Below are 25012 nucleotides of genomic sequence, written 5' to 3' on the forward strand. Positions count from 1 at the left end.
GTTCCAAGGTATGCTAAGTTCTTGAAAGAGTTGCGTACCACTAGGAAGAGGATGTCGACTAAGGAAGTGGTAAAGGTAGGTGAGAATGTGTCCGCCATCTTGCAACGCAAACTACCTCCTAAATGCAAAGATCCAGGTAGCTTTAGCATTCCTTGTGTCATTGGGAACACTAGATTTGAATCTGCCATGCTTGATTTAGGTGCTTCTATAAATGTTATGCCATATTCCATTTATGCATCTATGAACTTAGGAGCGTTGAAAAATGATGGGGTAATAATACAATTGGCCGATAGATCTAACGCCTATCCAAAGGGAGTTTTGGAAGATGTTCTTGTGCAGGTTAATCATTTAGTTTTCCCGGCGGATTTCTATGTCCTTGAAATGGATGAATCGGACCATGCTCCTTCGCTGCCCATTCTACTTGGAAGGCCATTCATGAAGACGGCCCGGACAAAGATTGACGTGTATAGTGGAACTTTGTCCATGGAATTCGATGGGGAAGTTGTTAATTTTAATCTTTCTGATTCCATTAAATACCCTAGTGAGGACCATTCATGTTTCTCTATTGATATAATTGACTCTTTGGCGCAGGGATATCTCGACGATTTGAATGACGATGCGCTTGAAAAAGTCATTACACGAGGCATGGAAATTACAACCAAGGGGGCAGATTCTAGTGTAACCCACGGCATACATGGACTAGGCCATGCCGTGCCCCCTAGTGAGGATCTAATTGAAGTTGTGGCTTGATGTACACACTTTGTGTACATTTATATCATCTTTAATTGGCATTTTTGTGATGTTTTTGAATCAAACTAGTTGTGTTTTTACATTATTTTGTGCTAGTGTGCAGCCAAGTGTGTTTTAGGATCAATTGGATTGCAAATGAAGTAAAATCACCCCTTTTTGGTAGCTGAGCATTATCCCAAACGTGGAGAAGGTTCTTGAGGAGTCAATTTGAAGTTTCAAATGAGGATTTTAGAAGTTACTTGGCTGCATGGAATTTCAGGATCACATTTGGAAGTGTAAGGTGGCATTCGGCCATATTGGGTGAGACAAGACAAGGCAAAAACATTGGAATTAACTTAGGTGGTTCCAAAACATGCAATCACATGCATGTTCACAATTTGTGCCGTGCCTTCCATTTCCTTTAAACATCAAAACATGCAATCACATGCATGTGTTCAAACCTGCCGTGTTTTCCCTTCCATTTACACCTCAACAACATGTGATTACATGCATGTTCACACCTTGCCGTGCATTGCCTTACCCTTTCCAACTCCCTTTTGCAGCAATGCATGTGTCTTCATTAATCTAAGTCATTCAGCCATCTTTGCACATCCAAACCAAGCCATGCCGTGCCTTTCTTTCCCTTTCCAGCATGTGGAAAACAATTTCTGGTTGTCCACTGCACATTGCAGCCATTGCACATGCCTCTTGAATTAAATAAGTCCTACACATGCTTGTGTTTCAACATGCCGTGCCTTACCACCTCAGAAATCACTTCAATTCATCATCATTTCAGATTGGCAGATCCATTACTCTAATTCCAGCTGCATGTTCTCATTAGGACTTCAATTTAAAGTCCATGCAATCTCACTTCAAGCTCGCTCGGTCACACTCTCATTCACACACCAAGAAACTCCATTTTGTGTCCATTCTCTATCCCATCCGCAACACCACCATTCACTCACTTAGCCATCCAAATTTCTGACCACCCTCTCTCGCATTCAAACAAACCACCCATCCACAAGCTGCTCATCTTTCATGTTGCATCACATTTGGAGAATCAAGACCGAAGGCTACACTTAAAGGATTTCAACATCAGTTTTGCTTCAAGGGTTCCTTCTTCTCAATTCTATGTTCATTCATGTTATGTATTTCTATGTTAAAACGTTTGTAAACATGAAATGTAACTAATCTCCTCTTAGGGATTCGATGTAGCCTAGCAAGAAAACCATGTAGTTAACTCATAATGCTCATTTGATCCTTCTATTTCTTGTTTCATTCTCTGATTTTATTGTGACTTTGTGTGTTGATTTTAATGCTTGATCACCACTTGAATTAACCACAGGTTGTGTAGCCAAAATTAGAAGCACACATCATGCATAATTTTGGCAGATTTGGGAGTGAATGAAGGGGATGTTTGGCAAACATCATGCCGTGTGTCCCCTTTGGTTTTGTGAAAGTTTCATATGTATAAAACATCCTTGGTTGAGAACCAAAGTTGCACATCACAATTTGGTTCTTGACTAGGATGATTTGATCAAATCCACACATCATATGGTTGATCATATCTAAGTGAAACAAACTCAAGAAATAGGTGAATGAATGAGCATAAACTGATTTAACAAACATGGGATTAATTTAGCTATGGTGAAACCGAATCCCTAGTTCCATCTCCATTGGTTTTATTCCATTTTATTACTTGTTGATTCATTACTTGTGTTGTCATCATTCTTGTGAGTTTTCAAGTTACAACAACAAATCTGTCTAAAGTTGCCTAGTTTAGTCATTTAATATGGTTCTTGCAAAACAAGTGATTATATAGGTCCAATTAGTCCCTGTGGATTCGACACCCTTACTTGTGCTATTATACTCAATATGTTTTAGCATTAGGAAGGTTTAAAACATATCATCAACAAAAATGGCGCCGTTGCCGGGGACTGATTTCAGTCCCTTGTAATTGCTTGTTTAGTTATGAACCATTGTTATTTTCATTATAAGTAGAGTACTAATTTATATTCAAACTGGTTTTATTTTGTTTTCAGGTAGTTTATGTCAAATAGACTTGTTGAGTTAGGCCAAAGAATTGAACGGTTAAAGAGCAACACTTTTGACAACTTTGTGCCAACCAATTCATCCAATTTCCGTGAGGAAGTGGAAGGGAATTCGCCTAGTTCAACAAGTGAAGGATCTAAGCACATTAATTGGGAAAGAGAAGAAGAAATGGCTGGCAACCAAGATGAGCTTCGAGCTTTGGAAGACTTTGCTCAACCAATCATACCAAATTCTCCTTCATGCATCTTGCTGCCCACCGAAGCTAGAAACTATGATCTTAAATCTTCACATTTCCATATGCTTCCTTCTTTTTATGGCTTACCTAATGAAGATCCTTTAGCTCATGTTAAGGAATTTTATAACGTTGTAAGTGGTTTACCTTTGCAGGGAGTAAGTGAAGCAAATTTGAGGATGAGAGTGTTTCCTTACACATTGAAAGATAGGGCCAAGAGTTGGTTGATGACCCTAACACCAGGTTCCCTTACCACATGGGATGCCGTTGCTAAGAAGTTCTTGGAGAAGTTCTTTTCCACTCAAAAGACAGCCACATTAAGGGGACAAATCTTCAACTTCAAACAAGATGATGGAGAACCTTTCAATGAGTGTTGGGAGCGTTTTAAAGGCCTTTTGTTGCAATGTCCACACCATGGGTTACCTCTTCACTTACAAATGCAAATTTTTTATGATGGACTAACCCAAACTTGTCAATCAACTGTGGATAATGCAGCAGGTGGAGCTTTGAAGAAAAAGAATGCTCAAGAGTCATACAACATTTATGAGATGTTGGGATCTAGTGCTCAACACAAGGATTTAAGGGGTAAGAAAGTTGGAATATATGAAACAAGCTCTAATCATGAACTTTCATTGCAGGTAGCTAACCTAGAAAAGAAGCTTGAAGCCGTGCTCAACATGGTACCAAAAGCAAATGAGGTGTGTGCCATTTGCAACATACCAAACCACCTTACTCATCAATGTCCATCTAGGGAAGCCTACCCCGAATTTGTCCAAGAGCAAGTGAACCTCATGAATTCTTTCAATCAAAGGCCAAGGAATGATGTGTATTCAAACACATATAACCCAGGGTGGAGAGATCATCCCAACCTTTCATGGAAGAACAACAACTTCCAAAACTTCCAACCAAAACCTGCCCCTACACTTGAGGATACGGTTAAGTTGTTAGCTCAAAACACCTTGCAATTCCAACAAGCCACAAATAGCACTTTCCAACAACATTCGGCGGCTTTAAACAAAATGGAGACACAATTGGGACAGATTGCTGATGCCTTGAACCAAAGAGAGGTTGGAAAGTTTCCAAGCCAACCCGTGATACTTCAAAGGAACCAAGAGCAAGCCAAAGCAATCACTACACTTAGAAGTGGTAAGGTTATCAATAATAGAGTTGGTAATGAAGTTACTAATGAATTTGATCATGTGAATGCAGGGGTTACTCAAGGAGAAAATGAGAAACCAAATGAGGAACCAAGCCCTGCCAATTCCTCATTTGAAGCACCAAATCTTCACAAGGCCGAGAAGCCTTATACTCCACCAATACCATTCCCTGGAAGACTTGCCAAAAGCAAGCAGGATAAGTCATTTAAGGACATTTTTGATATTCTAAGTAAAGTGAATGTTAACTTACCTTTGCTTGATGTCATTAGGAACATGCCAGCTTATGGGAAATTCTTCAAAGAGTTAAACAACTACAAAAGGAAGTATGGACCACATGAGAAGGTAGTGGTGTCTGAGAATGTAAGTGCAGTGTTGCAAAGAAAACTTCCACCAAAGCTCAAAGATCCAGGGAGTTTCTCTATCAACATTACTATAGGAGAAAATAAAGTTGAAAAAGCAATGCTTGATTTGGGTGCTAGCATCAATTTAATGCCTTATTCTGTGTACCTTCAACTAGGTTTGGGGGAATTGAAGGCCACCACCATTTCATTACAACTTGCGGACAGATCCGTGAAATATCCAAGAGGTATAGTAGAGGATATTCTAGTTCAAATTGATAAACTAATCTTGCCTGCGGATTTTGTAGTGTTGGACATGGAAGAAGCTCCTATACATGATAGAGAGTTGCCTATTTTGCTTGGAAGACCATTCATGGCCACGGCCAAGACTATCATTGATGTGCAAAATGGACTCCTCACTATGACAGTGCTAGGAGAGACCGTGCAATTTAAAGTGTTTGAGTCTCTTTCTCATCCTTCTTCATCTCTTGAGTGCTATGCCATTGATGTGCTTGATTCACTTGTTTTCTCTAAGTTCTTGCAGGCACAATCTAGTGAACCATTACAAACAGTTTTGACTCAATCTCAAGATGAGTTTGATGAAGAAGATGCACTCATGAAAGTAGTAGCTGCCTTGGAAGCATTGGCACCGTATCCTTTAAATGTTTCACCTCTTGTAGAGCATTTAGAACCATCTAGGTCACATTTAATTCCTTCCATTGTTAAGGCACCAAAACTTGAACTTAAACCACTTCCACCACATCTTAAATATGCATATCTAGCTGAATTTGAAACTCTTCCGGTTATCATAGCTTCTGACCTAAATCCAAATGAAGAAGATAAGCTAATGAGAGTGTTAAAAGAGTCTAAATCAGCTATTGGATGGTCTATTGCAGATATCAAGGGAATAAGCCCTACCATGTGCATGCATAGGATTCTTTTGGAGGATGGATCAAAGACAACCCGTGAACCACAAAGAAGACTCAATCCACACATGAAGGAAGTGGTGAGGAGTGAAGTGTTGAAGTTGTTAGATGTGGGAATCATATATCCCATTTCTGATAGCAAATGGGTGAGTGCTATTCAGGTGGTACCCAAGAAGGTGGGAATCACAGTGATGACAAATGAAAACAAAGAGCTTGTGCCCACAAAGCCCACAGCCAGTTGGCGTGTTTGCACTGATTACAGGAAGTTGAATTCTAGCACTAGAAAAGATTACTTTCCTATGCCTTTCATAGATCAAATGCTTGAGAGATTGGCAGGTTACTCACATTATTGTTTTCTGGATGGTTACTCAGGTTACAATCAAATTGCAATTGCTCCAGAGGATCAAGAGAAAACTACCTTTACTTGCCCCTTTGGCACATTTGCATATAGGAGAATGCCATTTGGACTTTGCAATGCTCCAGCAACTTTCCAAAGATGTATGTTGGCCATCTTTTCTGACATGGTAGAAAGATTCATTGAGGTATTTATGGATGACTTTTCAGTGTTTGGTTCTTCTTTTGATGAATGTCTTAACCATCTCTCTTTAGTACTTCAAAGATGTCAGGAAACAAATTTGGTTCTCAATTGGGAAAAATGCCAATTCATGGTGAAACAAGGAATTGTGTTGGGACATGTAATCTCTAGCAAAGGAATGGAGGTGGACAAAGCCAAAATTGACATAATCACCAAGATGGCACCTCCCACAACCGTGAAGGGAGTGAGAAGTTTTTTGGGACATGCGGGGTTTTATCGACGTTTCATTAAGAACTTTTCAATGATCACTCGTCCATTATGCAATCTATTAGCTAAAGATGTTGCATTTCATTTTGATACAGCTTGTATGGATGCATTCAAAACTTTGAAACAGGAATTAACCTCGGCCCCAATTATTATGGCACCAGATTGGTCTTTACCTTTTGAATTAATGTGTGATGCCTCTGACTATGCTATTGGTGCAGTTTTAGGGCAAAGGGTGAACAAACTTCCACACGTGATCTACTATGCAAGTCGGACTCTAAATGATGCTCAACTTAACTATTCCACAACTGAAAAGGAGTTGCTTGCTATTGTTTTTGCTTTAGAGAAGTTTCGGTCATATCTTGTGGGATCTAAAGTTATTGTGTTTTCTGATCATGCAGCCCTTAGGTATTTGATGACAAAGAAGGATGCTAAACCACTCTTAATTAGATGGATACTCTTACTACAAGAGTTTGACTTGGAGGTTCGAGATAAAAAGGGAAGTGATAATGTTGTGGCTGACCACTTGTCAAGACTTAATGAGAACCATGGAGTTGCACAACCTTTGCCTCTAAATGAATCATTTCCAGATGAACAACTCCTCGTTGTTCAAGAAAAAGAACCGTGGTATGCTGATTTCGTTAATTATCTTGCTTGTGGTGTAATGAGAAATGACATTTCTTTTCAGGAAAGAAAAAAGTTCCTTGCCATGGTCAAGCACTACGTTTGGGACGAACCATATTTGTTTAAATATTGCCCTGATCAAATCATTAGGAGATGTGTCCCAGAGAGTGAACAACAAAGCATTCTAACGTTCAGTCATACATTGGCATGTGGCGGACATTTTGGTGCCAAAAAGACATCTCTTAAAGTTTTACAATCTGGTTTCTTTTGGCCTACTTTATTCAAAGATGCTTTTGATTTTTGTTCTAATTGTGATAGGTGCCAAAAGATGGGGAACATTAGCCGAAGAAATGAGAAGCCATTGAACAACATTTTGGTGGTAGAGCTTTTTGATGTTTGGGGAATCGACTTCATGGGACCATTTCCATCATCTTTTGGCTACTTATACATATTAGTGGCAGTTGATTATGTATCCAAATGGGTTGAAGCCATTGCTACAAGAACTAATGATCATAAGGTTGTTTTGCACTTTATTAAAGATGTGATTTTTTGTAGGTTTGGAACGCCAAGAGCTATTATTAGTGATGGTGGTAGCCATTTCTGCAACAAACCCTTTGAATCATTGATGAGGAAGTACAACATCAACCACAAAGTGGCAACCCCGTACCATCCTCAAACCTCAGGACAAGTGGAGATTAGCAATAGGGAGATCAAAAACATTTTGATGAAGACTGTGAGCCCCACAAGGAAGGATTGGTCGTTGAGGTTGAATGATGCACTTTGGGCGTATAGAACAGCGTACAAGACCCCCATTGGCATGAGTCCTTATCGTCTTGTGTTTGGGAAAGCTTGTCATTTGCCAATGGAGCTTGAACACCGAGCATATTGGGCCATTAAGAAGTTCAACTTTGATTACAAGGATGCTGGAATAGCAAGGAAGCTCCAACTTAATGAGTTGGAAGAGCTCAGAAATGAGGCATATGAAAATGCCAAAATTTACAAGGAAAGGACTAAGCTCTATCATGACAAAGCCATCCTAAGGAAGGAGTTTCACCAAGGTATGAAAGTACTTTTGTATGACTCACGTTTGAGACTTTTTCCAGGTAAATTGAAGTCTAGATGGGTAGGACCATTCAAAGTGTTGCAAACATTTCCCCACGGAGCTGTGGAGATAGAGAACATGAAGAATGGTACCTCTTTCAAAGTCAATGGACAGAGATTGAAACCATATTTGCAACAAGAGGAGGAAGGGCAAGTGTATCAAATTGTCGATTTTCTTGAGTTTACAACACCATGAACAAGTTCCATGTCTTGCCTAGACATTAAATAAAGCGCTTGCTAGGAGGCAACCTAGTGTGGTTTGTATTCTATCTTCATGTTGTGTTTATGTTGTTACCATTCCATATTATTTACCTACTTGAATTGCATACAATTTTAAGCATCGAGGACAATGCTTACCATAGGTTTGGGGGTATTTTGGGATGGAAGGTTTGTTTTTGTGTTTGTTTTGGTTAAGTGTGCTTTTGCTTACTAATTCGAATGCTTATGAGGACTATGTTTGCAAACAAACTTTTGGGTTGCTATAAAAAAATTTTGTATCTTGTGTCTTGTATAAAGATGTAATTCTTGGAGATATGATGATAGAGGTACCATACTCAAATTCTGGAAGAAGAATAGTGGAGACTACCCTAGTGAGTTATTTTGAGCTTAATTGCTTCTTTTAGAGGGTTTAAAGTGTTTCAACTCCTATCTTTTTCTTTCAATTTCACTTTAAATGATCTCTTTACTTCTATTTTGTTTGGATGCTAAGAATTACTCTATTTTGCAGATACCATGTGTTTGGTATCATTCATGAATGAACTCAATGAAATGATGTTAGGCTATGCATGTTTTAACTACTAAAAGGCTTAAATCCTATCCCTTTGTGTGCTCCATTCACCATTGTTGCAGCCAAACACTTTAGCCTAATTCTTTCATCACCCGCACCATACTCTACCCATTCTAGCTCAATATAAGCCATACCTTATAGTTTGGGGAATACCAATTTGATGAAAGCTTAAGGTAAATTGAGTGAGAGATCAAGATTGTGGCGTGTACCGAGGGCACCTATGTGAAAGTTGTTTCTAAGCATAAAAGTTATAAAAAAAAAGAATCAAAGTGGATACAAGTTCCAAATCTCCTCTTTATAAGGTTTAGGGCCTGGACGCCAAAAGAAGAAAGAAGGCAAATGCAAGTGAAGAGCATGATCCTCAAGGACACTTTGGTATACCCCAAGCTCTAGTATTTCATATCCCTTCTTTCTTAACCTTTAACCTAAGCCTTACATTACAATCTTGAGAAAGACCTAGCTGATCATTGAGGATGTATTCATGGGTGATGGTAAGTGTATGTTATTTTTATTCTTAGCATTTGATTCATTTCATGAGATCTACTCAGAAATTGTGCTTCCATTTCGGATTTCATATGTGAGAATTTTGATTGCCTTTACATAATTTCACTCATATATGTTGTGAAGAGACTGAACCTTAGGATCTGAGTGAGAAATTGAGTGGAAGCTGTGAGGAGTAGAGTTGAGGCGATTTCTTTCTTAAGCATTTGGGTATGGTGGCCTTGAAGTTGTAAGACATGGAGAAATATCTTTATACATCACAATTGATATAATTCTTTGGAGTAGAAAACTTTTGAGTTTGGATGTATGACAAAGTTTTCTTTGGTTCTTATTATTTGGTGTAAAGCATGTTTTAACCAACATACATGAATGTTTTGTGTGTTGTGTGTGTTTTAGTTTTAAGTTTGCTCGTGGACTAGCAAAAACCAGGTTTGGGGGTATTTGATGTACACACTTTGTGTACATTTATATCATCTTTAATTGGCATTTTTGTGATGTTTTTGAATCAAACTAGTTGTGTTTTTACATTATTTTGTGCTAGTGTGCAGCCAAGTGTGTTTTAAGATCAATTGGATTGCAAATGAAGTAAAATCACCCCTTTTTGGTAGCTGAGCATTATCCCAAACGTGGAGAAGGTTCTTGAGGAGTCAATTTGAAGTTTCAAATGAGGATTTTAGAAGTTACTTGGCTGCATGGAATTTCAGGATCACATTTGGAAGTGTAAGGTGGCATTCGGCCATATTGGGTGAGACAAGACAAGGCAAAAACATTGGAATTAACTTAGGTGGTTCCAAAACATGCAATCACATGCATGTTCACAATTTGTGCCGTGCCTTCCATTTCCTTTAAACATCAAAACATGCAATCACATGCATGTGTTCAAACCTGCCGTGCTTTCCCTTCCATTTACACCTCAACAACATGTGATTACATGCATGTTCACACCTTGCCGTGCATTGCCTTACCCTTTCCAACTCCCTTTTGCAGCAATGCATGTGTCTTCATTAATCTAAGTCATTCAGCCATCTTTGCACATCCAAACCAAGCCATGCCGTGCCTTTCTTTCCCTTTCCAGCATGTGGAAAACAATTTCTGGTTGTCCACTACACATTGCAGCCATTGCACATGCCTCTTGAATTAAATAAGTCATACACATGCTTGTGTTTCAACATGCCGTGCCTTACCACCTCAGAAATCACTTCAATTCATCATCATTTCAGATTGGCAGATCCATTACTCTAATTCCAGCTGCATGTTCTCATTAGGACTTCAATTTAAAGTCCATGCAATCTCACTTCAAGCTCGCTCGGTCACACTCTCATTCACACACCAAGAAACTCCATTTTGTGTCCATTCTCTATCCCATCCGCAACACCACCATTCACTCACTTAGCCATCCAAATTTCTGACCACCCTCTCTCCCATTCAAACAAACCACCCATCCACAAGCTGCTCATCTTTCATGTTGCATCACATTTGGAGAATCAAGACCGAAGGCTACACTTAAAGGATTTCAACATCAGTTTTGCTTCAAGGGTTCCTTCTTCTCAATTCTATGTTCATTCATGTTATGTATTTCTATGTTAAAACGTTTGTAAACATGAAATGTAACTAATCTCCTCTTAGGGATTCGATGTAGCCTAGCAAGAAAACCATGTAGTTAACTCATAATGCTCATTTGATCCTTCTATTTCTTGTTTCATTCTCTGATTTTATTGTGACTTTGTGTGTTGATTTTAATGCTTGATCACCACTTGAATTAACCACAGGTTGTGTAGCCAAAATTAGAAGCACACATCATGCATAATTTTGGCAGATTTGGGAGTGAATGAAGGGGATGTTTGGCAAACATCATGCCGTGTGTCCCCTTTGGTTTTGTGAAAGTTTCATATGTATAAAACATCCTTGGTTGAGAACCAAAGTTGCACATCACAATTTGGTTCTTGACTAGGATGATTTGATCAAATCCACACATCATATGGTTGATCATATCTAAGTGAAACAAACTCAAGAAATAGGTGAATGAATGAGCATAAACTGATTTAACAAACATGGGATTAATTTAGCTATGGTGAAACCGAATCCCTAGTTCCATCTCCATTGGTTTTATTCCATTTTATTACTTGTTGATTCATTACTTGTGTTGTCATCATTCTTGTGAGTTTTTAAGTTACAACAACAAATCTGTCTAAAGTTGCCTAGTTTAGTCATTTAATATGGTTCTTGCAAAACAAGTGATTATATAGGTCCAATTAGTCCCTGTGGATTCGACACCCTTACTTGTGCTATTATACTCAATATGTTTTAGCATTAGGAAGGTTTAAAACATATCATCAACATGGCTGCCCTTGAGTCCTCACCTAAGCTTGATGGTAAGTATACTACCCGTGAGTCCATTCCCATTTCTACTAACAAATTACTTCCATCCATAATTCAGGCACCTATCCTTAAACTCAAGCCTTTGCCAAGCCATTTGAAGTACATTTTCTTGGGAGAAAATGAAACACTACCTGCCATCATTTCCTCCTCCCTCACGGCACAAGAGGAGGAGAAATTGCTTCGAGTTTTGAAGGAGTTCAAATTTGCCTTAGGTTGGACATTGGCCGACATCAAAGGTATAAGCCCTACGACTTGTATGCATCACATATTTCTTGAGGAGGGGGCCAAACCAACTAGAGAGGCTCAACGCCGTCTTAACCCTCCGATGATGGAAGTAGTGAAAAAGGAGATCATAAAGCTTCTAGATTGTGGGGTTATCTATCCAATCTCGGATAGTAAGTGGGTTTCGCCCGTTCAATGCGTGCCAAAGAAATCCGGAGTGACGGTGGTAGCTAATGCCAAGAATGAGCTTGTCCCTCAACGTATTCAAACCGGTTGGAGGGTGTGCATTGACTATAGGAAGCTAAACACCACCACGAGGAAGGACCATGATAGGAGCATATTTATGCTACTTAATTGGCTTGTTCTCGTGCATTTAGGTTGTGTTTACTTAGCTATTTTAGTGTTTAAAGTCACTTTTGTGTGTTTTCAGGTTCTAAGGTCAAAGTGTGCAAGAAGATGCATTTTGGAGCAATTTGGAGCTTGGAATGCATGTCACATATTTGGAGCCAAGGTTTGGACGAATTTGAAGACTTGAAGATGATGATTCCTACTTGAACAAGGTTTCCTAGTTGAAGTAGGAAAGTGCTTACATGAAGGAGGATTCCTAATCGACGAGGGATTCCTAATCGACGAAGGATTCGTAATTGAAGATGGATTCCTAATCACATGAGGATTCCTAGAAGAACAAGGATTCCTACTCCAACAAGGATTCCTACTTGAAGTAGGAAAGTTAAGCCAAGGTTTCCTACTTTGGTTTGATTTTTCCTAATTGTCCCTAAAAGTTCCAGCAATTATGAAGATTTTCTAAGCATTCTAGGACACAAAACAAAAGCCTAGAACCCTTATGGACCCCTTGCCACACTCCCTTGCCCTTTCCTCTTCCTTGCCGTGCAAGGGAGAGGGCTCTTTCCTGTTTTGGAGCATTAAAACACCTTCCTTTTTATGCTTTAAACCCTGGCCGAATTTCCTTGACCTTTCCTTTTAATTTTCTGATTTGTTTCCTTAATTCTAGAAGCTTTAAACTTAATTCCTGATTACCTAATTAGCCTAGGGTTTTTAATTTCCTAATCCCTTTAAATAAACAGGTTTGTGCAGCCACAAACATCCCCATTCATCCAGAAACTCACCCATTCACGCCAGAAACTGAACACCACCTTCAACAGCCCCATTCCTTCACCATTCACCATATTTTCTGACCCAAAACCACCCTAGCCGCACCACCCATCAACCCTAAACACTTCCATACGTCTTCCATCCATTCTACATCATTCAATTACCCAAGAAACCACCAACATCCAATCTGCCGCAAGCAAGGAAAGGGGACAGATTCACTCAATTGTTTGGCTCTTCATTCTGAGTTGTTGAACAATTTTAGGTGTATTCTATCTTATATTTCAATGTCTAATTCATGTAATCTTTGTTTTGCTTTGAGTATGATTGGCTAAATTCGTTTTGGCTAAGGGTGTATTCAAAACCATGATTATATATGTGAAATAAGTTGATTACTTTCAGTTATCGTTGCATAAGTCGTGAATACAATTTGCTTAACCGTTTGATTTAGAACTTATTCTTGTATGTTGATTGAGAGTGCACGCTTAATTTGCATGCTTGAATTTGGTGCTAGGATATAAGTTTGTTTCACCTAATCGTTATGAATTTATATTCGCAAGTAGTGAAGGTCGCTAGTCACGATCGTGTTAAGTAGATTCCTGGCAAGAGTATCATGCTTTTCATAGTTACAATTGCCTTGTCGATGCTTATGATTTCCAAAGAACTTAATGATTCTAACTTGTATCTTTATCATGCTGTTCATATAGAGAACTTGTTAGGAATAATTTGTTTGCGATGCATATTCATCCAATTCAATGATTCTAGGGAAATCTGAAAGTTAATTTAAGCGGACCTAATTAACTTGGAGTGTCGAGGTTCATAACTTATTGAATTGATAACTGGAAATCGATTACGTTGCATAAATTTCATGTGTGGAGAAGAACCCCTTAGCCATTCCATCACCCATTGATTCATCACATTTAGTTTACAATCTGTTTTAATTTACAATCTGTGCATTTAGTTCAAATTCGTCCAAACACAATTCCCCCATATTTTGTTAAGTATGAGTCTTCATAATCTGTCCTCTTTGGTGTTTTTAAGTATTTTGAGTCATAAGTTTTGTCAAATTCGTCCAAATCTTGTCTTAGTTGCTGTTTGAGTCAATTAACTTGTTTTAGTCAGTTTTGGGCAGATTTGAGTGTTTCAAATCTGTTTTGAATCTTAGTAGTCTAATTAGAGTCTTTAAGTTTAGTTTTTGTGTTTCTAAGTCGATTTGTATTAGATTAGCACCCCTAGTTAATCCCCGGTTAGAACGATCCCTACTTACATCATTACTACAATTGTCACAAATAGGGTTTAATTTGTGTGTCAAGTTAATTTTCACATCAAATTTTGGCGCCGTTGCCGGGGATTAGCAAAGTTGCTAATCCCTCGTTATTTATTTTTGTGTTATTTTTGTTTGTTTTAAATTCAGTTCTGACTTGGTTTCTTGTTTTCTTGTTTTAGGTATGAGTGTATGACTCGAAGTTCCAAATCTGTCCAAGCAAACATTTTGGAGTTCGACGACGATTTTGAGCGAACTTTGAGAAGAACAAGAAGGCAACAAGCATCCAATCCACCTAGCCCGGAACCTCATTGCGAAGAAAACGAATTTGAAGAGGAAGAAGAGCCCACGGCTAGAGTTGTAGAGGAGAACCAAGAGATGGCAGCGGACAACCGAACCATTAAGGAGCTTTCTGCCTCGGGTTTGGATAATGCAGCCCCTCTTTGCATCCAATACCCCGCGGCAGCCCAAGGGAAGACCGAAGAGTTCGAATTGAAGTCGAGCTTGTTACATCATGTTCCAAAGTACCATGGGCTGTCCATGGAAGACCCAAACAAACACTTGAAGGAGTTTGAAGTTGTTTGTTCAAGCATGACGCCGGTAAATGTTGATGGCAACATTCTGAAGATGAAAGCTTTTCCATTCTCTCTAATGGATAAAGCTAAAGATTGGTTGTATGAATTGGCCCCGGGGACGGTTACCTCGTGGGAGAGCATGAAACGAGCGTTTTTGGAAAATTTCTTTCCAACCTCAAGAGTCATTCTTTTGAGGAAACGCATTAGTGGCATCCAACAAAGCCAAGGTGAGTCATTTCCAACATATTATGAACGTTTTAAAACTCTTGTAGCTTCTTGTCCACAGCATCAAATGAAGGAGGAGTTGCTCCTTCAATACTTCTACGAAGGACTCCTTCCCATGGAACGCCAAATGCTAGATGCCTCGGCGGGTGGTGCATTGGTGGACATGACTCCGGTGGCTGCCAAGACTCTCATTGCGAACCGAGCACACAACGCACAACAATATGAAGGTGTTGGGCAGAGAGATACCCCACGGCAACATCAAGTCAATGAGGTAAGTGCCATAACCGAACTTCAAAATCAAATGGCTAACCTTACTGCTTTGCTTTCTCAGGTGGTGGAAGGTCCAAAAGTGCAAAACATGGCAGCTTGTGGCGTATGCTCCATGCAAGGCCATCTTACGGACAAGTGCCCACAGTTGATAGAAAATGGAGGGTGGGAGACCCTCAATGCCGTGGGATTTGGCAACCAATACCAACCGAGGAATGACCCGTTATCCAATACTTACAATCCCGGTTGGCGTGATCATCCAAATTTCAAATGGCGAGAACCCCAACAAGGCCAACAACAAAACGGATTTAGGCAACAACCCCCGGGTTTCTATCAAAAGACTTTTGCACCAACTCAACCTCAAGCACAAACCACCCAAACTAATTCAGGTTCGTCCATTGATAATGATTAGATTTTTCAATTACTAACTTCTATGGCGCAGGGTATGCAAAGTAGAGACAAAAGGATGGACGAGTTGGAGAAGCAAGTGGGACAAATTGCCGAGTTTATGGGGCAGTTTCGTGAGCAAGGGAAGTTGCCTAGCTCAACCGTGGTGAATCCAAAGGGTGGATTTGAAACTGCCAAGGCCATTACGCTAAGAAGTGGGAAAGAAGTTGGAACCGAGCCAACACCATCCAAATCTGCCCCCGAGGAGGACGAGAAGTTTCAAATTGAAGAGGAAGAGCAAGCAAAAGCCACGGCAAGGATTGAACAATCCTTGCCGCACCCACCTAATTCATCCAATCCGTCCACCATAGGTAAGAAAGGTTTTATTCAAATTAATTCTAATGTCATTCCTCCGGATGTACCCTTTCCTAGCAGATTTTTGCAAGCCAAGAACGAAGAAGAGGAAAAAGACGTTCTTGAGACGTTTAGAAAGGTGCATGTCAATATCCCACTCCTTGATGCTATCAAGCAAATCCCGAAGTATGCCAAGTTTTTGAAGAAGCTTTGTACAACAAGGAAACGGATTCGGGAGAAGGAGGTGGTACACGTAAGTGAGAATGTATCTGCATTGTTGCAAAGAAAGTTACCACCTAAATGCAAAGATCCAGGTAGTTTCACTATCCCTTGTGTTATTGGCAATACGAGGTTTGATCATGCTATGTTAGACTTAGGTGCATCTATAAATGTCATGCCATATTCTGTTTATGCATCTATGAATCTAGGAAAGCTTAAAAATGATGGCGTTATTATTCAATTAGCCGATCGATCTAATGCATATCCCAAGGGAGTGTTGGAAGATGTTTTGGTGCAGGTAGACCATTTGATTTTTCCTGCAGATTTCTATGTACTTGATATGGAGGACTCAACCCACTCTCCACCATCACCACTCTTACTTGGACGACCATTCATGAAAACGGCTCAAACCAAGATTGACGTGGCCAAGGGAGCAGTAACTATGGCCTTTGGTGGTGATATGATTAACTTTAAGATTCCTGAATCGATTGAGAATACTAATGATGTTCGTTCTTGTTGTGCCATTAATATAATTAAACACATAGGGACAGAATGTTCAACAAAGATCAAGAAGGATGTTTTTCGAACTACCACCGAGAAGGAACTTGGAGTAGAGCACAAGGAGTGCACGGCTCCAACCTTGGCAGCACCACAATTGGCCATGAGAAACCCTTGTGCATCCGTCCATTGTGCTACCACTTCTTTGCCGTACAAAGGTAAGCCACCTATTCCAAATTCGATTCCCATTTCAACTAATAGGTTGTTACCTCATGTGGTGCAGGTACCAAATCGAATTCAACGTCGTGGGAGAATTCGTGTTGATGTAGAAAAGCAAAACACGACAATAAGAAAGGATCATTATCCCACTCCATTCAAGGACCCAAAGCATGAAGTGGTTCGTCGAACAGATTGTAGTTGCACCCCTCCATGCCGTGGGGTGCCATAAACCTTCAATGGAGCATCGTCCGGCCGCAAGACGTAAAAGAAAGCGCTACTTGGGAGGCAACCCATGCAATTCAACAAAGGAAGCCCAAGGAATCACTCCAATTCCAGATTTGCGTTCCTAAACCCTTCTCTTTGTTGATTCTTTCTAATCTGCCAGTTTTGCTATTTCGTTGCTGTTTGTGTGTTTCTTTTTGTTTGGTGTGATTTTATGCTTGAAACATTGAGGACAATGTTTGATTTAAGTGTGGGGGGGTAACTAAGTGTTTTTGATGCAAATTCGTGGGATTTTATCACCCTTAACTTGGAGACTTGTTCCTTGCTGTTTTTAAGTGTTTTTGAGCAGTTTTGGTGTGTTTTAGTGTGTTTTGAAGTAAAAATCCGAAAATCACATAAAAATTTGAAAAATTTGTTTTAAAAACCCAAAAAGAGTTGTTTTTGTGTGTTTGTTTGTGTCTTAGGGTACCTTCCAACACAATGATGAGGATTCGGTTTGTAATTACATGGCTGTTAAAAAGAGTGATTAACATGGATGAAAGTTTGATTTACTCTTTGTTTATGCTTGGTTGTGGTTATAACTTATGAATTCACATGCAATCATAAAGGAAAAATCAGTTTTTGTAACATGCTTGAAGGAAGGAACTCGAATTAACGCTACAACCTTGTGAGACTTGAGCCTAAACGTTTATTTGGAGAGTTAAAATCTGTGCATTCTTTGTTTTCTAAGTCGTTGCATGATCTCATTATTCCTTGCTTGGTTGCTACTTAGAAGGCGTTTCATCATTTAGTTCCAAATGCTAGAACTCATGCCCATTTCATTCAAAGCATGTCATTGAATTGCATAACACATATTCAAGATAAAGTTGTGTAGTGACCACCACCATAGCCAAAAAAGCCGTAAATCCCCTATGTTATTATGTTTTGTAGGTTTTTAACCCCGTTGAGCCTTGTTTAGCCTATTCTTTGTTAACCCATGTTTTCCTCACCTAGCCTAGATTAGGACCATCCATACCCTTGTTCTTAAAGCATAGTAAAGCATGATTCAAATTGAATTCCTTTTGATTTATGTTGGCAGAAAACAAGTGTGGGGGAAGTATTTCTTTTGTGATTTTGTGTGCCATAGGCACGTGTGGAAAGAAAAGAAAAGAAAAAAATTCGTGGAAAAAGAAAAAAAAGTGTGAAAAGTATGAAAAAAGAGTTGAAAAGATGTGAAAAAGAGTTCCAAAGTATTGTCTGTTGAAGTAAGGGTCCAAAACAATGAATTCGGCCCTAAGGAGTTGTCTAAATCTTTCCCTTGTGTTTTAAAGTTAATTTCTGCAATCTAAGTGAATTCTAAGTCTCAATTTCACTACTTTGCTTACTAATGCTTGAAGAACGTTTGTTTTCCCTATCCTTTCTTTGTTAACCAATACCCCAAGCCCCGTTACAACCCTTAACTTCTACCTTGAGTGTTGTGTATTTCAATTTGTGGAGTTTGAATTTGGTATGAGCATATGGTGTCACTGGTTCTCGCATCTAAGTAGTAGCATTCCATTCATGAGATCATATCTAAACATGCTTCTTAACTCTAGAAATTGCGTTCTTTGTGAAACATATATGTGAGCATTCGTTTTCATATCTACATTAATCTTCTCACATATGACTAGTGTAGGGTGTGTAGTTAGAAAATCTGAGTGAAAATAGAGTGTATATCTTGTAAGGAATTGAGGGAATTCTCTAAGGCATGTTACTACATTCAAAGCATTGTTTTAATTGATTACTTGTGAACTAGTAAGTGTGGCATTAATTAAGTATGTGCTTGTGTAAAGATGACTCAAATCTGTGGGGATAACAATCTTTAACATGTCATGTGCATTGGAAATCCCTGAGGCAAACGTTGGAAGGTATAGGTTTTGTTTTGGTTAGTTTGTTTCGTTTTGTTTCCTTCCTTTTGTTTGTTTTGCTCGAGGACTAGCAAAAGCTAAGTGTGGGGGAATTTGATAGGAGCATATTTATGCTACTTAATTGGCTTGTTCTCGTGCATTTAGGTTGTGTTTACTTAGCTATTTTAGTGTTTAAAGTCACTTTTGTGTGTTTTCAGGTTCTAAGGTCAAAGTGTGCAAGAAGATGCATTTTGGAGCATTTTGGAGCAATTTGGAGCTTGGAATGCATGTCACATATTTGGAGCCAAGGTTTGGACGAATTTGAAGACTTGAAGATGATGATTCCTACTTGAACAAGGTTTCCTAGTTGAAGTAGGAAAGTGCTTACATGAAGGAGGATTCCTAATCGACGAGGGATTCCTAATCGACGAAGGATTCGTAATTGAAGATGGATTCCTAATCACATGAGGATTCCTAGAAGAACAAGGATTCCTACTCCAACAAGGATTCCTACTTGAAGTAGGAAAGTTAAGCCAAGGTTTCCTACTTTGGTTTGATTTTTCCTAATTGTCCCTAAAAGTTCCAGCAATTATGAAGATTTTCTAAGCATTCTAGGACACAAAACAAAAGCCTAGAACCCTTATGGACCCCTTGCCACACTCCCTTGCCCTTTCCTCTTCCTTGCCGTGCAAGGGAGAGGGCTCTTTCCTGTTTTGGAGCATTAAAACACCTTCCTTTTTATGCTTTAAACCCTGGCCGAATTTCCTTGACCTTTCCTTTTAATTTTCTGATTTGTTTCCTTAATTCTAGAAGCTTTAAACTTAATTCCTGATTACCTAATTAGCCTAGGGTTTTTAATTTCCTAATCCCTTTAAATAAACAGGTTTGTGCAGCCACAAACATCCCCATTCATCCAGAAACTCACCCATTCACGCCAGAAACTGAACACCACCTTCAACAGCCCCATTCCTTCACCATTCACCATATTTTCTGACCCAAAACCACCCTAGCCGCACCACCCATCAACCCTAAACACTTCCATACGTCTTCCATCCATTCTACATCATTCAATTACCCAAGAAACCACCAACATCCAATCTGCCGCAAGCAAGGAAAGGGGACAGATTCACTCAATTGTTTGGCTCTTCATTCTGAGTTGTTGAACAATTTTAGGTGTATTCTATCTTATATTTCAATGTCTAATTCATGTAATCTTTGTTTTGCTTTGAGTATGATTGGCTAAATTCGTTTTGGCTAAGGGTGTATTCAAAACCATGATTATATATGTGAAATAAGTTGATTACTTTCAGTTATCGTTGCATAAGTCGTGAATACAATTTGCTTAACCGTTTGATTTAGAACTTATTCTTGTATGTTGATTGAGAGTGCACGCTTAATTTGCATGCTTGAATTTGGTGCTAGGATATAAGTTTGTTTCACCTAATCGTTATGAATTTATATTCGCAAGTAGTGAAGGTCGCTAGTCACGATCGTGTTAAGTAGATTCCTGGCAAGAGTATCATGCTTTTCATAGTTACAATTGCCTTGTCGATGCTTATGATTTCCAAAGAACTTAATGATTCTAACTTGTATCTTTATCATGCTGTTCATATAGAGAACTTGTTAGGAATAATTTGTTTGCGATGCATATTCATCCAATTCAATGATTCTAGGGAAATCTGAAAGTTAATTTAAGCGGACCTAATTAACTTGGAGTGTCGAGGTTCATAACTTATTGAATTGATAACTGGAAATCGATTACGTTGCATAAATTTCATGTGTGGAGAAGAACCCCTTAGCCATTCCATCACCCATTGATTCATCACATTTAGTTTACAATCTGTTTTAATTTACAATCTGTGCATTTAGTTCAAATTCGTCCAAACACAATTCCCCCATATTTTGTTAAGTTTGAGTCTTCATAATCTGTCCTCTTTGGTGTTTTTAAGTATTTTGAGTCATAAGTTTTGTCAAATTCGTCCAAATCTTGTCTTAGTTGCTGTTTGAGTCAATTAACTTGTTTTAGTCAGTTTTGGGCAGATTTGAGTGTTTCAAATCTGTTTTGAATCTTAGTAGTCTAATTAGAGTCTTTAAGTTTAGTTTTTGTGTTTCTAAGTCGATTTGTATTAGATTAGCACCCCTAGTTAATCCCCGGTTAGAACGATCCCTACTTACATCATTACTACAATTGTCACAAATAGGGTTTAATTTGTGTGTCAAGTTAATTTTCACATCAGACCACTTCCCATTGCCGTTCATTGACCAAATGCTTGAGAGGTTAGCGGGTTATGCTTTTTATTATTTTCTTGATGGTTATTCTGGTTATAATCAAATTGTCATTTCACCCGAGGACCAAGAAAAAACCACTTTTACATGCCCGTTTGGTACCTTTGCATATCGTCGCATGCCTTTTGGTTTATGTAATGCACCTGCTACATTTCAAAGATGCATGATGAGCATATTTTCTGATTACGTAGAAAAGATAATTGAAGTGTTTATGGATGATTTTAGTGTATTTGGTGATTCGTTTGATAGTTGCTTGCATAATCTAAGTTTGATCCTAAAACGTTGTGTTGAAACTAACCTTGTACTTAATTGGGAAAAGTGTCATTTTATGGTTAAACAAGGTATCGTTTTAGGTCATATAATCTCTGAAAAGGGTATTGAGGTTGATAAGTCGAAAATAGATCTTGTACGTCACTTACCCTCTCCGACTTCGGTTAGAGAGGTTCGTTCGTTTCTTGGCCATGCAGGATTCCATCGTAGGTTTATCAAAGATTTCTCGAAGATAGCACAACCTCTTTGCCGACTCCTACAGAAAGAAGTGGCGTTTGAATTCACCAAGGAGTGCACAGCATCATTCAACCAACTCAAGGAGTTGTTGACCACGGCACCCATCATTGTTCTACCGGATTGGAGTCTACCGTTCGAGCTCATGTGTGATGCGTCCGACTATGCTTTAGGAGCTGTTTTAGGACAAAGAAAGGACAAGAGGCCGCATGTCATTTACTACGCCTCACGGACGTTGAACGATGCACAATTGAACTACTCCACTACGGAAAAAGAACTCCTTGCCGTTGTCTTTGCTTTAGATAAATTTCGATCATATCTAATTGGAACTAAAGTAATTGTTTTCACTGATCATGCAGCTCTGAAGTACTTGCTCACCAAAAAGGAGGCCAAGCCACGGCTAATTCGATGGATATTGCTACTTCAAGAGTTCGACATAGAGATTCGGGACAAGAAGGGAAGTGAAAACGTGGTGGCTGACCACCTAAGCCGAATGGTGCATAATGAGGAGTCTTTGCCGATTTTGGAGACATTCCCCGATGAACAATTGCTGTCCATTAAGGTTAGTGCACCTTGGTATGCCGATATTGTTAATTTTTTGGTGTCAAAACGTATTCCAAGTGAGTTCACTAGGCACCAATGTGATAAACTTAGGCATGATGCACGGTTTTATGTGTGGGATGATCCGTACTTATGAAAATTTTGCCCCGATCAGATTATACGTCGTTGTGTGCACGATTCTGAATGTCATTCAATTTTGAGTTTTTGTCACACATATGCATGTGGAGGGCACTTTGGCACACAACGCACAGCCCTTAAGGTGTTACAATGTGGATTTTATTGGCCTAGTATTTTCAAAGATGCTAAAACTTTTTGCTTAACATGTGATAAATGCCAACGAATGGGTGGTATTAGTGCTAGGGACCAAATGCCGCAGGTTTCTATCCTAAATGTTGAAATTTTTGATGTTTGGGGTATTGATTTTATGGGTCCTTTTCCTTCTTCGTATGGTTTTACATATATTTTGCTTGCGGTTGATTATGTGTCGAAGTGGGTGGAAGCAAAGGCCACCCGAACTAATGATTCTAAAGTGGTTGCAGATTTTATTAGAACTAACATTTTTGCAAGGTTCGGAATGCCACGAGTGATCATTAGTGACGGAGGGTCACACTTTTGCAATCGGACCATTGAAGCGTTATTGAGGAAATACAGTGTCACCCATAAGGTTTCTACACCTTACCATCCTCAAACGAATGGCCAAGCCGAGGTTTCCAACCGAGAGATCAAGCAAATACTTGAGAAGACCGTTGGGCCAACACGGAAGGATTGGAGCTTACGGTTAGATGATGCACTTTGGGCGTATCGTACGACGTACAAAACACCCATTGGGATGTCCCCCTTCCGACTTGTATATGGCAAGGCGTGCCATCTTCCTGTTGAATTGGAGCACAAAGCACTTTGGGCCATCAAGAAGTTTAACATGAACCTCGAGGAAGCAGGAAGTCAAAGGAGATTGCAATTGAATGAGCTTGATGAGATACGGCACGAGGCGTACGATAATGCAAGCATTTACAAGCAAAAGACCAAAGCTTTCCATGACAACATGATCCGTGGGAAATCATTCTCAATTGGGCAGAAAGTGCTATTGTTCAATTCCCGTTTACGTTTGTTTCCTGGTAAGTTACGTTCTAAGTGGATTGGACCGTTTGTTATTACTAACATATCTTCTTATGGTGCCATCCAGATTCAAAGTCTCAAAACAGGTCATGAATTCCAAGTCAACGGACACCGTTTGAAGCCATATTATGAGAACTTTGTTGAACAAACCGTGGATGATATTTCTTTGGGTGCCGTGGGCACAAATGGAGAATGAATGGGCTTTTCGTCCGGCTGTACGACGTTAAAGAAAGCGCTACTTGGGAGGCAACCCATGCAATTCAACAAAGGAAGACCAAGGAATTACTCCAATTCCAGATTTGCGTTCCTAAACTCTTCACTTTGTTATTTATTTCGAATCTGCCTATTTAGTTGTTTTAGTTGCTGTTTGTGTGTTTCTTTTTGTTTAGTGTGATTTTATGCTTGAAACATTGAGGACAATGTTTGATTTAAGTGTGGGGGGGTAACTAAGTGTTTTAGATGCAAATTCGTGGGATTTTATCACCCTTAACTTGGATACTTGTTCCTTGCTGTTTTTAAGTGTTTTTGAGCAGTTTTGATGTGTTTTAGTGTGTTTTGATGCAAAAATCCGAAAATCACATAAAAATTTGTTTTAAAAAACCCAAAAAGAGTTGTTTTTGTGTGTTTGTTTGTGTCTTAGGGTACCTTCCAACACAATGATGAGGATTCGGTTTGTAATTACATGGCTGCTAAAGAGAGTGATTAACATGGATGAAAGTTTGATGTACTCTTTGTTTATGCTTAGTTGTGGTTATAACTCATGAATTCACATGCAATCATAAAGGAAAAATCAGTTTTTGTAACATGCTTGAAGGAAGGAACTCAAACTAACGCTACAACCTTGTTAGACTTGAGCCTAAACGTTTATTTGGAGAATTAAAATCTGTGCATTCTTTGTTTTCTAAGTCGTTGCATGATCTCATTATTCCTTGCTTGGTTGCTACTTAGAAGGCGTTTCATCATTTAGTTCCAAATGCTAGAACTCATGCCCATTTCATTCAAAGCATGTCATTGAATTGCATAACACATATTCAAGATGAAGTTGTGTAGTGACCACCACCTTAGCCAAAAAGCCGTGTGCCCAACTCCATTATATGTTTAAGTTTAACCCCGTTGAGCCTTGTTTAGCCTTTTCTTTGTTAACCCACATTACCCTCACCTAGCCTAGATTAGGACTATCCATACCCTTGTTCTTGAAGCATAGTAAAGCATGATTCAAATTGAATTCCTTTTGATTTATGTTGGCAGAAAATAAGTGTGGGGGAAGTGTTTTTCATGAGGAATTGTGTGCCAAAGGCACGGCAAAGAAAAGAAAAGAAAAAAAAATTTCGTGGAAAAAGAAAAGTTGAAGAAAAAAATATGAAAAGTTTGAAAAAAAAAGAGTTGAAAAATTGAGAAAAAGAGTTGTTTGTTGAAGTAAGGGTCCAAAACAATGAATTCAGCCCTAAGAAGTTGTTTAAGTATCCCCCTTGTGTGTTAAAGTTAATTTCTGC

General features: G+C 39.1%; 1 protein-coding gene and 1 pseudogene across 1 annotated transcript; one reads left to right on the forward strand and one right to left on the reverse strand.

Moving 5' to 3' along the window:
- Window positions 1-2647: 2647 nt before the first annotated feature.
- Window positions 2648-9000, forward strand: LOC126633885 (uncharacterized). Its single transcript, XM_050304416.1, has 2 exons — window positions 2648-2682; window positions 2790-9000. The coding sequence occupies exons 1-2, from the start codon at window positions 2648-2650 to the stop codon at window positions 8152-8154; spliced, it is 5400 nt and encodes a 1799-aa protein (XP_050160373.1). The 3' UTR covers window positions 8155-9000.
- On the reverse strand, window positions 3324-3434 carry LOC126584019 (small nucleolar RNA R71; annotated as a pseudogene).
- Window positions 9001-25012: the final 16012 nt, after the last annotated feature.

Source organism: Malus sylvestris, chromosome 9, assembly GCF_916048215.2.
Source record: "Malus sylvestris chromosome 9, drMalSylv7.2, whole genome shotgun sequence".
Lineage (NCBI taxonomy): Eukaryota > Viridiplantae > Streptophyta > Magnoliopsida > Rosales > Rosaceae > Malus > Malus sylvestris.

Excerpts from the sequence above, each read along its gene's own strand:
- LOC126633885 (XM_050304416.1), top strand. The coding sequence starts at position 2,648 with ATGGCGCCGTTGCCGGGGACTGATTTCAGTCCCTT. Across the intron at positions 2,683-2,789 it reads GGGACTGATTTCAGTCCCTT|ACTTGTTGAGTTAGGCCAAA; the intron begins GTAATTGCTTGT and ends TATGTCAAATAG.